This window comes from Odocoileus virginianus, chromosome 6 (assembly GCF_023699985.2).
Source record: "Odocoileus virginianus isolate 20LAN1187 ecotype Illinois chromosome 6, Ovbor_1.2, whole genome shotgun sequence".
In the NCBI taxonomy this organism is placed as follows: Eukaryota; Metazoa; Chordata; class Mammalia; order Artiodactyla; family Cervidae; genus Odocoileus; species Odocoileus virginianus.
Window position 1 is genome coordinate 5,018,099 of NC_069679.1, and position 15,735 is coordinate 5,033,833.

At 34.7% G+C, this 15,735-nt stretch overlaps 2 protein-coding genes across 3 annotated transcripts in view; one reads left to right on the forward strand and one right to left on the reverse strand.

Moving 5' to 3' along the window:
- The window catches only part of ERO1A (endoplasmic reticulum oxidoreductase 1 alpha), a 54,325-nt gene extending 42,961 nt beyond the window's left edge, over positions 1 to 11,364 (forward strand). For both annotated transcript variants that reach the window (XM_020897404.2, XM_070468615.1), the window contains 6 exons: positions 49 to 141; positions 982 to 1,228; positions 1,722 to 1,791; positions 6,734 to 6,820; positions 6,904 to 7,037; positions 8,250 to 11,364. In XM_020897404.2, the coding sequence (XP_020753063.2) occupies positions 49 to 141; positions 982 to 1,228; positions 1,722 to 1,791; positions 6,734 to 6,820; positions 6,904 to 7,037; positions 8,250 to 8,310 (692 nt within the window). In that variant the 3' untranslated portion in view covers positions 8,311 to 11,364. The remainder of the gene's footprint in view (positions 1 to 48; positions 142 to 981; positions 1,229 to 1,721; positions 1,792 to 6,733; positions 6,821 to 6,903; positions 7,038 to 8,249) is intronic.
- A 1,457-nt stretch (positions 11,365 to 12,821) lies between these two features.
- Positions 12,822 to 15,735, reverse strand: part of GPR137C (G protein-coupled receptor 137C) — a 59,446-nt gene continuing 56,532 nt past the window's right edge. The window contains exon 7 of the mRNA XM_070468616.1: positions 12,822 to 15,678. Coding sequence (XP_070324717.1) covers positions 15,501 to 15,678 — 178 coding nt within the window. The 3' untranslated portion in view covers positions 12,822 to 15,500. The remainder of the gene's footprint in view (positions 15,679 to 15,735) is intronic.

Genomic DNA, 15,735 nt, shown 5'->3' on the forward strand with positions numbered 1-15,735 from the left:
TTACAAGTTTCACATATGAAATTTCTATTTCCAAATTACCTTTTGTAGGTCTCTGCGTAGAGAAAAGAGCATTCTACAGACTTATATCTGGCCTCCATGCAAGCATTAATGTGCATTTGAGTGCACGATATCTTCTACAAGGTATATAATAGTCACTTTTATTCACTTTACTGCACTTAATTTCAGGTATCCTTAAAATTTTCTTGGTATTTACCTGGATGGGAAAAGATTGGCCCTGTTGAATAATAGGCAGGAAAAATTTATTCCTAAGTGGCAGTAATCAGGAATGTGGGAACTGTGGACATTATCAGGAAAAGTTCAGCCTATTCTTATCAGTCTTCACTTTCTTTTAAGAATCTGCTCAAAATCACACATATCACTTTGGAAATGTTCTTTTGTTTTGTTGTGGGAATTAAAATAGCTCCTAAGAGCACAGTTGTTTTCATTAGATACTACTGTATCTGAATCCTTATGTTTGCATGTCAGCTTCAGGCCTGTAGTTTAATGGGTAAAAGCGTTTTGGCTGCTCTTCATGCTTTACAAGGCTGTTGAAAAATGAGACCATGTTGGATTTTCATCAGTAACATGTTTATTCTAGAATTAAAGTATCTCTTACTTCTTAGAAACAAAATCATATTAACTTTAATTAGGACTTCAAACTCATTAGTAATTTCAGATAGTCATCTTTGACTTCTGTATCTTGGTTTTATGAATATATTTATATTTAGGAATTTGATTGGATTAGTCCTGGTTTCTCAGTAAAATAATTGAGTTTATTTTCCTTTTAAGTATGGGTTCTAGAAGATAAAATATTAATATGAAACTGTTAAAGGCTCAATTATGTAAAGCAGTTTTCATGGTTGTATTGATTATACATTTTAAAATATAAAATAAAATTAGCTTTTGTAAGCATAAATAATCTAAATACAATGAAACTTAATTTTAAAATTCAGTTTTTAATATTTAATTCTTTCTTCTCAGATACGTGGTTGGAAAAAAAATGGGGACACAACATTACAGAATTTCAACAACGATTTGATGGAATATTAACTGAAGGAGAAGGTCCACGAAGGCTTAAGAACTTGTATTTTCTCTACTTAATAGAATTAAGGGCTTTATCTAAAGTGGTTCCATTCTTTGAGCGCCCAGATTTTCAACTCTTCACTGGAAATAAAGATCAGGATGCAGAAAACAAAATGTTACTTCTGGAAATACTTCATGAAATCAAGTAAGTTGTGCATTACAACTCATGCAACTTATATATTAATAGAAGAGTGACAAGTGATATCCAAAATTAAATTCTTAAGTAATCAACTTAAAGGAAAATTATCTAAAAAATAATTAAAAGCTAATTTTGCTCATAGGTCTTTTAAAATTGAGTTTTGGTTTTATTTTCATTTTGACTTATGAACTAAGAGGTGCATATTTTTAGTTTTAAGAACCATTCTTTTGCTATTTGATACTTGCATTGTTTTTATATTTAGTTGAACAGGTTGGGTTTGGGCCCTAATTCTACTATGTTATACAGTTAGCTTTTATATTTGAGGATAAGAATTTATTTGAGGGCATCAAAATTTTGATTTATACTATCTGTTCTACTCTATTGTACTTGTATTATTCACCACTGACCAGCAAAATGTTGTATTAGCAGGACTTTTAATATTTTGTAATACATGAAAATGATTTTGTTTTATTCAGAGAATATGTTTTATTTAATGCAGGTCATTTCCTTTGCATTTTGATGAGAATTCATTTTTTGCTGGGAATAAAAAAGAAGCAAACAAACTAAAGGTAATAATTTTATACTTTAATTTTTAAATGTAAACTCACATGCAGATATGACTATAAGGCCATGTTTTATTCTTAACAGTAAATCCGAATATACATCTTGAAATTATAAGAAAAAAATCAGAGTCATAATCTTTCTTTTCCTCAAGAAAAAGAGGAAGTCCAAAAGCAGATCCAACTTAAGATTTAGTTTGTATTGTTTTCAACATAACAACGGAAATATGTGTGTGAATGTACTCTTTACAGAAGGTTTTCATTTCACACTGATTCTCTCGTGTAGTAAATAGAGCTTATGAATGAAAGGAAAGGGATCTAGAGCTGGAGAAGCAGAAACTGTCTTCTGCTGGAGAGAATTCTGAAAATAGTTTTGGCTAAATTATGGGATGCTCTTTAGAGGGAGAGGGCATAGTGTTGTTTTGGCATTCCTTTCATCCCCTGGGAACTAAAGGCATTTAGGGCTTCTTAGGTGGCATAGTTGGAGAAGGCAATGGCAAGCCACTCCGGTACTCTTGCCTGGAAAATCCCATGGAGGGAGGAGCCTGGTAGGCTGCAGTCCATGGGGTCGCTACGAGTCGGACACAGCTGAGCGACTTCACTTTCACTTTTCACTTTCACGCATTGGAGAAGGAAATGGCAACCCCCTCCAGTGATCTTGCCTGGAGAATCCCAGGGACCGGGCAGCCTGGTGGGCTGCCGGCTATGGGGTTGCACAGAATCAGACAAGACTGAAGCGACTTAGTAGCAGCAGCCCCAGGTGGCATAGTGGTAAAGAATCCGCCTGCCAATTCAGGAGACATGGGTTCGATTCCTGGGTTGGGACGATCCCCTGGCGAAGGAAATGGCGACCCACTCCAGTATTCTTGCCTGGAAAATTCCAGGGACAGAAGAGCCTGGTGGGCTTCAGTCCATGGGGCCACGACGAGTCAGACACAATGAGTGACTGCACACACAAAGGCATTTAGGTACGTCGGCAGGCAGTCCTGGAAAGAACAGAAGACCTGAGATCACACAGGATGGGTGTTGGTCTTTGTCTTGCCTCTTAATGGAGGTATGAATCCAGGCAAGACCATCTTTGTGCCTATTTGCCTCAAAATACAACAAATAAGAAATTTCATTGAAAAGATTTATTAAACACTCATTGTGTGTGGAGTGTGATTTTTGTCATTAAAGGGAGAGATGGCTTCCATCCTCAAGGGATATCTAAGTCTTTTTGAAGACTTAGAAGGGCTTCCGTTGTGGCTCAGCTGGTAAAGAACCTGCCTGCAATGTGGGAGACCTGGGTTTGATCCCTGGATTGGGAAATTCCCCTGGAGAAGGGAAAGGCTACCCACTCCAGTATTCTGGCCTGGAGAATTCCATGGACTTTACAGTCCATGGGGTCGCAAAGAGTGGTCGCAAAGAGTTGGACACGACTGAGCGACTTTCACTTTCACTTTGAAGACTTAAGTAAAATTATATTGTTCTCAATTAAAAAGGTATAGGTAAGTAAAGCAGGTGGTCCTCAGTAGAAGTGGGCTTGATGTGGTTTCATCAGAATATTTATGACAGTCTCCCTTTGTTTCTAATTTTTTGTTTCTTTCGATATTGAAAGAACCTGATTTTTCATAGCTTGCAAACAAAATACTTTTTGCACTTTTGTGTTTTTTGCTGTTAGATAATAGTTATTTTTGAATGCCCATCTACCTCCTACTTAAAGCATTCTTGCTGGAAATGCATACCTCAGTGCTTATGTAACCTACCAAACAGCTTCCAGGAACTTAGAAGTGAGGGGAAGATGCTGTAATGACTTTTTTCCCTACTATTTTTGATATCTGTCTTATTTTTAGTAGACTTGGTGGTTTATGGAGAGAATGTTTTGACATCTACTTGTTTTATATTGTGCAGATTAGAAATATTTCTCACATTGTTTTAATTTTATCAAAACTCTGAAATACTCAGCTTTGAGATCCTATGAAATTTAACAAATAATTTTTCTGAGTCCTTTTACAAGAAAAGAATAAAACACCAAGGAAACTTGTTAATATCGGTATTTACTTATTTTGAAATTATGGTTTATAGTGAACATCATGGATTTGAATAGTCACATAAGATTATTTTAATACCTCTTCTTGTCTCCTTTACACTCTATCAGTGTATGGTTATAAGTAGAGGACTTGTATGAAAGAGAAGTGTTCAGTGTTCACTTCAACACAGAATAGGATCTCACTTGAAGGCTTATAGAACATCTGAGAATTGGGTGAGAATTGTTTTTTGGCCAGTTGGTTTCATTGAATATAGATCAATGATCAATGTGGTTAAACCACAGAATGTTTGATCATTCTACTCACTGACTGTAATTTTTAGTATTGATCTTAAAACTATGTATATGAACAAGGAGAATTTTTATTTTTTTTATTTTATTTTATTTTATTTTCCATTTATTTTTATTAGTTGGAGGCTAATTACTTTACATCATTGCAGTGGTTTTTGTCATACACTGAAATGAATTAGCCATGGATTTACATGTATTCCCCATCCCGGTCCCCCCTCCCACCTCCCTCTCCACCTGATCCCTCTGGGTCTTCCCAGTGCACCAGGCCCGAGCACTTGTCTCATGCACCCAACCTGGGCTGGTGATCTGTTTCACCCTAGATAATATACATGTTTCGATGCTGTTCTCTTGAAACAAGGAGAATTTGTAAATGACTTAGGGTCTGTTTATTTTAAGGCTAATACATTTTTCTAATCTGAGTTAATTTTAGAATGTACTCAGGTTATTGGACATTGATTGTTATTTGTGGAAGTCATAAGGGTTTTCTCTTTGTTCTGGTCTAGTAAATTTCTAGCTTATTAATTTGGTTCTTTTATATTATGTTCATTTAAGCATTTGTGCTTGGTTTTAATTTTGCAATATTAGTTTGACTCTTGTTAAGCAACCACATTTATTCTCCATATATGTCGTACAAAGACTCAAGAGCTGCTCTATTCAAGTATTTGAATTCGTGAACATAGATTCAGATAACTGAGTTTAGACACTGTGTACAAAAGCCATGCACATTGTTTAGAGGCTTCCAAGCTTTAAAAGTATCAGTCTAAGTCAAGAGCTTTCATGCCTTTCCACATGATAATAGTGTTTTATTAGTGAAACTATAACTGCCAAAATCCATCATGCATTTATTGACACTTGAAACATAAAAGCTGTGTTTTATTGACCATGACATTTATATCCATTTGGAAATTTATAGTGTGTACATGTGAGCTATTTGTTCTGTCTGTATACAAATCCTTGTCTACTCAGGGATTTTGTAGACTTTTACACCAACTATAAATCCTCCAGAGGTCAGCACCTATAGGATGGGAACATCAACTTCAGAGTAATTTTAGTGCTCTGTTTCTGTTATTCTTATTAAAAGTGTGAGTATTCTTTAATTTGAAGTTGAAATACAAGTTTAAAGGAAACCTCAAATCACCAAAAATCTAGAGTAGTATTGCTGGGTAAATATTTTTTAAAACTAAGTTGAAAATTAGAATTACTTCTTACTTATTCCAAAGGGTATAGAAACACACAATATAGAATATTGCTAACAAGTGGTAACATTTAATATTAATAATTTTGGCTTTGTATTAAATTAATAAGGTATAAGACCTGGGACCTTATTATAAATCTTTTACATGATACAGCTGTTGACTGTTTCAAAGTCTCAGGCTGAATGACGTATCTGGGGAAAGACTGTCTCCAGAGTGAACTGAGGTCTGCTTTGAATAGTAGGTTCCAGTCTTTGCTGATTTATTCCCATTTTTAGATCTTTGCTTATGTTCTCTTCTGATTGAGCTCAGTGTGTGGTTTAGCACCATAAAAACAAGCAAACAAAATATTATATACTTACCAAATTATAGGCTATTTGATATAATGAATGTTTCATCTGAAATGTATGTCAGATTTCCTGCTTCAAGTACTGTAAGCCTGGGATTCCACTGTAAATTCAGGACAGGGGAGTCATTGGAGAATTAATTAATAATTTCCACTGGTGTGAAAGAAGGATATGTTCTTGGCTTCCTTTCTTTCTTCCTTACCCCTTAAAGACATACACTGCTTTTAGATGAGTTTAATGAGTTTCTCTCTGAAACTTGGTGGAGGGTACATGGATTTCACTATATTCTATAGATTTTTGTATGATAATAAAGCATGTATGATAATAATAATAAATGGTAAAAGATCTGGTTGTTTTTCCTAATACCAGAGAGAAGGGCTTTCATTTAACTATTATGAAACCAAAGGTTTTTACTTGTTCCCTCCATTATTTATTCCTTTCTCCCTTCCTTTTTTCCTTTTTTGGTAAATGATGTCATACAACCTCTGCCCCTCCCCTGATATTGACATATGGTTAATAATCACATACAATAGAACACCTCAACTCAGTTACTTTGTGTACATTTACAGACAGTCTAGTTTGGGAGGCAGGCAGTCCTGGGGTTTGGATTTGCTATTTACTAGATATGGGAATTTGAGCAAGTTACCTAGCTTCTCTGGACCTTATGTTTTTAATTCATTAGGTGTAGATTGTAATCATACCTTGGGCTTCCCTGGTAGCTTAGCTGGTAAAGAATCTGCCTGCAACGCGGGAGACCTGGGTTAGATCCCTGGGTTGGAAGGATCCCCTGGAGAAGGGAAAGGCTATCCATTGCAGTAATCTGGAGAATTCCATGCACCGTATAGTTGGTGGGGTTGCAGAGTCGGACACGACTGAGCGACTTTCACTTTTGCATTTGTGGTGAAGGTGAGATATAATTGCATATGTAAAGATTGTGGTGTGTAGGAGGTGTTCCGTGTACACTGATTTCCGTTTTCTTCCCTTCTTTGGTGCTCTCCAGTGCCTTGCACGCAGTGAGGCACATAGAAGGCACTCAGAGATACTTAGTATTTGACCATATACTACATCTTAATAAAATTTTAAATTATTCTTAGGAGGACTTCCGACTGCATTTTAGAAATATTTCAAGAATCATGGACTGTGTTGGTTGTTTGAAATGCCGACTGTGGGGAAAGCTTCAGGTAAGCATATCAAGCTCAATCCTGTTTTCTTTCTTTGCACAAGGAATTTTCTGATTTCTCTTTTTTTCTTATTTCTATTATAGACTCAGGGTTTGGGCACTGCTCTGAAGATCTTGTTTTCTGAGAAACTGATTGCAAATATGCCAGAAAGTGGACCCAGTTATGAATTCCATCTAACCAGACAAGAAATAGTATCATTATTTAATGCATTTGGAAGGTTAGTTTGCACCAAAATTTTTTTTTGCTAGCCAAGTAAGTCTAATACAACACATATACTCTCAGATAAAACTGGGTAGGGAATATCCTGTTTAGTGAAATTATCTCACTACAAAATTCTGTGATCTTATGAAATACTTTAACTTTGTAGATACGTGCAATCATTAGATGATATTCTTTATTGTCACCTCTTGATTCTTGTAATCATTATTAATTCACTGAGTGCTTCAGTATTCATCTTAGGGAATTTGTAAATATTTTCTAATCTATAGTGCTACCCAAATGTTTTTTTGAAGGTCCTAGAAAAAATCATGTTGTGTAATGTAGGTGTACATATAAAATTTGTGAATTTGCCATTGTGTAAAAACATGCTTTTAAAAATAATTTTCATAAAAATGATTAGGAAATAAACTTAAAATTAGGAACTTACATTATAAAATTTAAGTACAGATGCATTTCCTCCTGGCCTATCATATCTAAAGAATGCAGAGATTTATTTAAAAAAAGAAACTAACATTTTCTAAGGACTATATTTCTTCACTTAAAAAATCATGATTTAATAATTGAACTTCAAAATTATTCTTTAGTACACAGATGCTTGACAGTTATATTTGAGTATTTTGCTGTTTTTTTCATGGTGTAGAACAGAGCTAAAGTATACTTAAAATAACAAACTTTTTATAAAAGTTAGTAAAAACAATTTGGTCACACGTTTACTGTTCTCACTCTTTATAGTCCAAAGGCTTTGATTCTTTGTATATTTATTTAATAAATGTGGTAAATTGATTAGTTTAAGTGTTCATATAGTTATACATATTTAAAATACATATTTTAATGCTTATGTACTTTATAAAGTATATACCTATACTTTATATATACGTATAAAGTATATACCTATATATTTTAAGTACTAAGCATATGAATATACTTATGAATACTTAAAAATACAATACTTATGTACTTTATAATTTTGTACTTTGAAACTTTAAACTTAGTTGTGACTAATTAAAAATAACTGATTTTGGGGGAAAGTTATCTTAGTTTTAATATGTCAAATTAAGAACAAAAGTGCATCAAAACAGAGTAAATGTTTTATGTACCTTTATGTTTGTTGAAATAAATTAACATTTTTTTCTGTGTTCTGAAAATGCAAAGTGAATAACTTGTAAAGTTATCTAAAATAGTTTCTGAGTGAAATTTATTTTGTTTACAGAATTTCAACAAGTGTGAAAGAATTAGAAAACTTCAGGAACTTGTTACAAAGTGTTCATTAAAGAAAGCAAGTTGAAAAGTGCCTATTTCTGGACAGTGGAGGCCAAAGAATGGAATTTCATTCAAAGGCATAAACAGCAATGAGAGTCTTAAGTCAAACATTTTATATAAAGCTGCTTTTGTAAAAGGGAATTATGTTGTTTTAAATAACAATTTTTTAAATTGTGTTAAATCTATGTGTAATATTATTGTGAGTAAAAGTAAAACTTTGATAATGTGGTACATCTTTAATGTTTAATATTAAGTAAAATCATCAGGATTATCAAATTCACATAAGGTAAATCTAAGTAAATGATGTTTTAAGTCTCTCAAACTAGAATTTTGTGTAAGAAGACATAATATAAATTAAACTGTGGCCAATGTGAAAAGTGCTTATAGGAGAATGTTATGACCCATTATTAACAACCTAAATTACTAACAGCCTAAATGTTCAACATTTAGGGTGAACAGATTTGGTAAATAAAAGTACAGAATGCCTTGTTAAATTTGAATTTCAGATAAACAACAGTTTTTTAATATAAGTATGTTGCATGTAATATGGGACAAACTTATACCAAAAAATTATTCCTCCTTTACCTGGGATATACCTGGGAGTCCTGTGTTTTATTTGGCAACTCTACAATACATTGGTATGAAACAAATCACTTTTAGAATTATTTTGCTATTTTGATTGGCTTATTTTGGTGTGTAGAAAGATACAATGATAATTCAAGGGTATAAGGGATTTCTAAGCAGTGTGAAAAGTTGAATAGATTTGTATATTTATTCTCATAGTACTTTCCCTGATTCTGAATAAAAATTTGGGGAAAGTTTTTATTTTTATATAATTTCAAATTTATAGAAATGTTTCCAGGATAGTATCAATACAAAGAACTCTTTACCAGATACCTTAATTGTTCATATTTGCTTTCTCTCTCATGCTTTCTCTGTATATATACATGCATATACTATTTTTTTCTCAATCATTTGAAGAGTCAGTTATAGGCATCATGTCCTTTGAACCATGTGTAATATGAATAAGGTTTCAATGATTTTTTTTTTTTCAGGAAAAATATCTGGAACTATATACTACTATAATTCTTAGAATAAGGAATCATTTTGAGTTCCAACCTAAAATTCTTTTTTGAATTTTGTTACCCTTTTAATGCTGTATAGTCATAGGCATAAAATTTGGGGGTTTTGTATGTGATATTCATTTCTTTCTTCTCCCCATAACTAAACTGTAATTTTTAGAAGTCTTGAAGGGAAGATCTTCAATGATAAAAAATATTTGAAGGGGTTTAGGAATTTATAGCACATGGTAATTGTAGGAAAAAGGGAGATGTATACCTCAAAATCATGGGCCCTTTCTGTATGTCTTAGCAGGTATATCAGGTTGAGATGTAACATTATTAATAAAGCAGGGTTTATTTATATAATGGCTTAGAAATGCTACTTAACACTACTGTATGCTTTTTCTTCTTTATGTCCCTACAGCCTGATACAGTGTCAAGCACATAGTAGGTGTCCAATAAATATTTGAGTGAATGTATGAAAATGTATTCAATATATTTAATTATCACAGAACTAAGTTTAATAATATATGTCCTATTTCCTTTCCTCCCTAATTTGAATAGGGCAGGAAAAGAAAGATATTAACCTACTATGAAGTCAGTATTCTTAGAGACTCAAAAGACTATGAAGTGAGCACCAAATATAGAAGTGTAAGGACGTTTGTGGTACTCTGAAAATTTGGTAGATGGGTTTCAGTGGTCATTTTGCCTGTGTAACTCTTTAACTCTCATCTCATGTCCCTACTCTCTCTTTTTGTAAAGCCAAACTTTGGAAAGAATTTCCCTGTCTTCACTTTGGCCCCCTCCACTTGCTCCTTTAACTGAAATTTGGCTTTTTTTCTTAGTAGTTAACAATCTTGTCTTTTGAAGTCTAAAATCCCAATTCTAAATCTATGGTTTGGTTCACAAGCTATTTCTTACTTGACTTTTTTTCTGCATTTGACACTGCTGACAGCCCCTTCCTTAAAAACCTCTTTTCCACCAGGTTTCTTGTATTTCCCTCACTTCTGAGTGCCTCTTTTCATGTATTCTTTAAGTTATTCCTTAGGCTTTTATTCCTGCCGTCTTCAACACCACCACTTCTCACTCTTGAGTCCTTCCAATTCAGTGATCTCTAAATCTGTATCTTTAGCCTAAACTTCTCAGACCATCTGCCTTCTACGCATCTTCACTTGGTTTCCCACAGACACCTGTGTGCATCTTAAAAAGTTACTCTGCCCCAAACCTACTCGTATGCTTATGCTCCTTCCTTTGGTTAATTTTAGAAGCATCATCATTTAAATTCTCTAGGCTAACCCTTCCACTCCCCTGTCCAGCCAGTGTCTAATCTCTATGGATTTTATTTCCATATCTCTGATATATCACTGTCTTTCCATTTTGATTGCTCTTCCCTAAAGTACAAACCTTTTTCCTTGCACCTGACCTGTCTCCTCTCTTGCTTCACAATGTTACCAAAGTGGGCTCTCTATAAGCACTGTCACACTGTTACTCCCTGCTTAACACACAGTGAACTCATGACCCTTTAGGAAGAAACCAGACCTCTTTCCTTGGTGAACAAAGTGCTCTGATAGGGGTCTTTCTGTTTCCGCCAACCTCATGTTCTGCTAAAGCTGACTTACAGTTCTTCAGATGCAGCATTGTCAGGCCTCCACAGCTCGGTGCCTGCTGTTCTCTATCACGTGCCCTAGCCATCCTTCCCCACCTGGGAAACTTCTGTGTATCCTTGCAGGTCCAGCATAGCGATCACTTCTGTAAATTCGCCCTTGCTCCATCCAAGGAGGATCATCTAAGTTCTTTTGTGTCACCACTGTAATTACAACCTACCTCTACTGTGTCACTTATTGTACTGTATTGTTTTTGTTTTTTAAAGTCTCCTTTACTAGAATGTGAGCTCCTTAAGGGCAGGAAAAGGAACTTTATCCATGTTTGCATCTCCACAGCATAGTTTTTGGCATATGAACACTTAATAAATGTTTGTTGAATAAATTGATTTTAAAATGACAACTTTATTATCACTAGTGATCATACCTTCACTCCAAATATTCTTCACAGTAAGTCAGTAGGCACCCAAGGATTTCTGGACTTTAGGTGATCATTAAAGCTTCTGAAACTATATTAGAAATTTGGTGTGGTTTTGGCAAGTTATGAAAGGGGCCTATTATGGAAAAAATGGTAAGAACTCTTTTTTTTTCAGGGGAAAACATTCCTGAAGAATTTCTTGAATAATCAAAGAAAAGCTGCCCAGGATTATGAGCTAGATAAATTTCTACCTGTTTAAGAATCTAAGGGGAAGGAGAGAGGTGTTGTAAGTTGTTTCACACAAGGATTTTTCTTAGCTTAATGTTTGAATAAACATGTACTATCTAATATGGGCTTCCCAGATGATGCTTCCCAGGTGGCGCTAGTGGTCAAGAACTCACCTGCCAATGCAGGTAGATGTAAGAGACACAGGTTCAATCCCTGGTTCAGGAAGATCCTCTAGAGGAGGGCACAGCAACCTACTCCAGTATTCTTGCCCGGAGGATCCCATGGACAGAGGAGACTGGCAGGCTGTATAGTCCATAGGGTCGCAGAGTCAGACATAACTGAAGTGACTTAGCACGTATGCACATACTATCTAATAACTTTGGTATTTTAAAGTATGGCATTTCATATCGAATTAGTGTATAACACTAATTAGTGTACAGCTAATGTTCTACATACAGTTATCTCAATGTTCAGTACATACAGTTATCCACTTATACAGTAGTTCGACTTTAGATTTTTCAACTTGACAACAGTGCAAAAGTGATACACATTCAATAGAAACTGTACTTCCACTTTTGAATTTTGTCCCCCCCCACCCCTGGCTAGTGATATGCAGTAGGGACCGCTCTCATGATTTGGGGCAGTGGCAGCACCGCAGCACCCCCTCAGCCACTCACTCACAAGGGTAAACAACCCATACACAACCATTCCGTGCCAAATACAACTGTTTTTTCACTTTCAGTACAGTATTCAATAACTTATACATGATATTCAACACTCTATTACAAAACAGGTTTTGTGTTAGATGGTTTTGCCCAACTGTAGTTTAATATAAGTGTTTTGAGCATGTTGGTTGGATGGCATCACCGACTCGATGGACATGAGTTTGAGCAAACTCCGGGAGTTGGTGATGGACAGGGAGGCCTGGTGTGCTGCTGTTCATGGAGTCGCAGAGTCGGACACGACTGAGCAATTGAACTGAACTGAACTGAAGGAAGGCTAGTCTAGGCTGTGATGTTCTAGGCCAGCTGTATTAGATGCATTTTCACTTAGGACAAGCCAAGGAATATCTGTAATTACAAGCTCACTAAAAGTGAGCTGTCATTTGTAACTAGGTATTTTTCTCTTTCCTGTGGTTGGCTTCTTATACTTACATGACAGAAACTCAATGGGTGTAGTCTGTTAAAAGAGATTAAGAAAACCAGACCTCCAAATAAAAGAAACACTTTTATTTTTAACAGTAGTGTTTTGTTACAATTTAGTGAAACAAATAAATACATTCATTGGCCACAGCTATACTTTTATAACCAGTTTGACACTGATTTTATAGCTGAGAAACACTGTTAAACAATAAAAAAGGCAGCTATGCTTAAAAAAGCCACTTTAGCTATAAATTACATCTTTCAGAAAACTACTACCAGCTATAGTGAGTGGCAAGAGTTTCAAAATTAATGACCATCCAAATGAAACAATAAAAACAAGTACTGCTAATCACTGTAGAATTATACACTTAAGCAATGAAATTCTCTTTTCTAGTTAAGTGAACCAAAAAGAAGGTTTGAAATTGTCATCATGTGCTTCAGTGCAGGATGAACAGGGGATCGATAGCCCTTTGATTTGATAAACAACTCCTTCTTTCAAGACCAGACTTAAAGTGCTCCTAGTGCTTTGGAATTTTTAAGCAAAAACTGGGCCAGAAGCTTCTCTTTCTTTGTCTTTGGTAATTTATTGTGGGAGATGTCTATAAGGAGACAAATGCAAGAATTCAGGTTCCCTGGTCAAGGATAAGAAATTTACAAATCTCGGATTTGGAAGAAATCAACTAATGCAACTGAAAAAACCAGGTTATTTTATCTGAAATATTTTTAAAAACTAATCCTCACTTATCTGGTCAAATAGGAGCATTATGTAAGGAAGTCTGGGGAAGCTTTCCTAGAAAACATGTATCACTTTGAACCCCAAGGATTAACAAAGGCAACACATCTTCTTAGTTAGCTCTAGATAATTAAATACCTAACATTATTAAGAAAATAAATAGTTGGCATTCTGAAAAGAAACCAGTAACTGAAGTTGCAGTAAAAATACACTCAGGTAAGTGCATGGTATGTTGTCCTGTTATGACCTATAAATTCTATACCATAAATTTTTAAATAATTTGGTTGCATTGAGAGAATTTACTATAAATCCAAAGTGACATGTATAAGTTTATGCTTTGGACTGAATTCAGAATTATTTTGTATGATAAAAAGATGAAATTTCTTTGGCTGTGTACCAGCTTCCCAAGAGATCAAAAGCATTAAAAATTTCATTTTTTTCCTGGGGTTTCACGTACTGTTATACTTCTGTGAAGTTACTGAATCAATCAAAAAGTTGAAAGATGTTTTATGTAAGAGAAGAAAAAGAATATAACTTTGTAATCAAAGTAAAGACAGAAAAAGATAGTTGTATTAGTTCCAGTTCTGAAGAAATAGATTAGCAAATAACCGTATATAGTCATCTTTAAGCATGTTGTGACAGCTTCCCAATGTTGCCTTTTACCTTGGGCTCTTGAGGTATTTAGCATCTACTTTTTTCCATATAGACATTGGTAGAAAGTGCATTTTAAAATTCTCTATCACTTTAGCCTACCATATATATATATATATATATATATATATATTTTAGATCTAAGATAGGACGTTCAAGATAGTTTTAATGTAATTATGAAAGTACTCCAATATTGTTAACCACTGGCTTTTATACTTACCTAGTTAGTACCTTCACATGAGTTGTTCATTTAGTCTAGTGCTGGAATTAATTTTAATTAAATTTAATTTGGTTTTGCTCATATGCAAGATATTAAAATGAAAACTAAAGGAAGAATTATATGTATTACAAAGTATTGCACTTGAGTTCACTGCAATAACATATCATGATTTAATTTACCTGAGGATAATCCTGATTCATAGGAATAATAGGTATGCCTTGCTATATTTTATTTCAGCTAATTGAATGCCTTTGAAAATGTATTCATGTTTTAACTTAGAATTGTATATTTTCTGAATAATTCTTAAATGCATCTGTAAACTTTAGTCCTAAGAAGTTTCTATCAATATCTCCCTACAGAAAAATTGCTGTTGTTTTCTTGAAGAATCATGCTTAAACTACTGCATTATCTTAACCATACAGGATAATCACTTGTCCAATTCTACTCAAAGTAGCCACGTGATTTTGATTGGTATACTTTGCTCTTGAAGAAATGACTGTGGCTTTCCAAAGAACACTGCTGGTCCTCACTGTAAAGGACTACTAGTATCATTTCTTTATAATGATTGTTTGAATAATTTCAGTTAGTACTGTACAATCATGCTTAAAAGAACTATCTTCAATGATTACATATTCTCAACAGATCTTTCAAAAGAATGATACATTTTTATGCCTTCATTCTGTGCACTGTTGACACTATAAACTTTATTGGGTAAGAATTCCACATGGACTACACTGCTGGATATACAGGCTTTGATTTTTGTGAGGAAACTGCCTCCTGATTTGATGTACAACATAACATCCCAGTGTGAAGACTGGGGATGACTTTGGGGACTGCAGTGTACTCTTTCAGAACAAAGATAAAAGTGCAAATATGCGTTTGATATTCCAAAGTCAGGATGTTTGGAGGCCATCAAGTCCCTTAAGATGTAATCCTTCTTTTCTCTGGCTCCAAATTTTCCATTGTACTTCATTTTACCAGGACGAGGTCAAAAGTAACAGCTGTGTCCTCCACTGGATTCAGCCACATTTCCAGGCTTTGTTTTCAGTTGTAACGGATAATGGAATGCTTATGCAGATGGGATTTAAACACATTGAATATACACATTTATGAAAAATGATTGAAGAATCACAACTTGGTAATGCTATCAGTTTTGTGGTGTCACGTATAAGCTATGGTGACTGTTCATGTCTAAGTTACTACAAGTAAAGAGCAAAGGAGCAGTGTCTGTCAGAGGTCCATGCAGGTGGGGAGAGACTGCGTAACTGCTGCTGCCACACCCCGTCATGGTGCCATACCAGCCCAAGCCTTGTGAGTTTGACAAACTGCAAAAAAAGGGCAAAAAAGGACTGCGGTCAGGATACAATAACTCATGTTGGCAC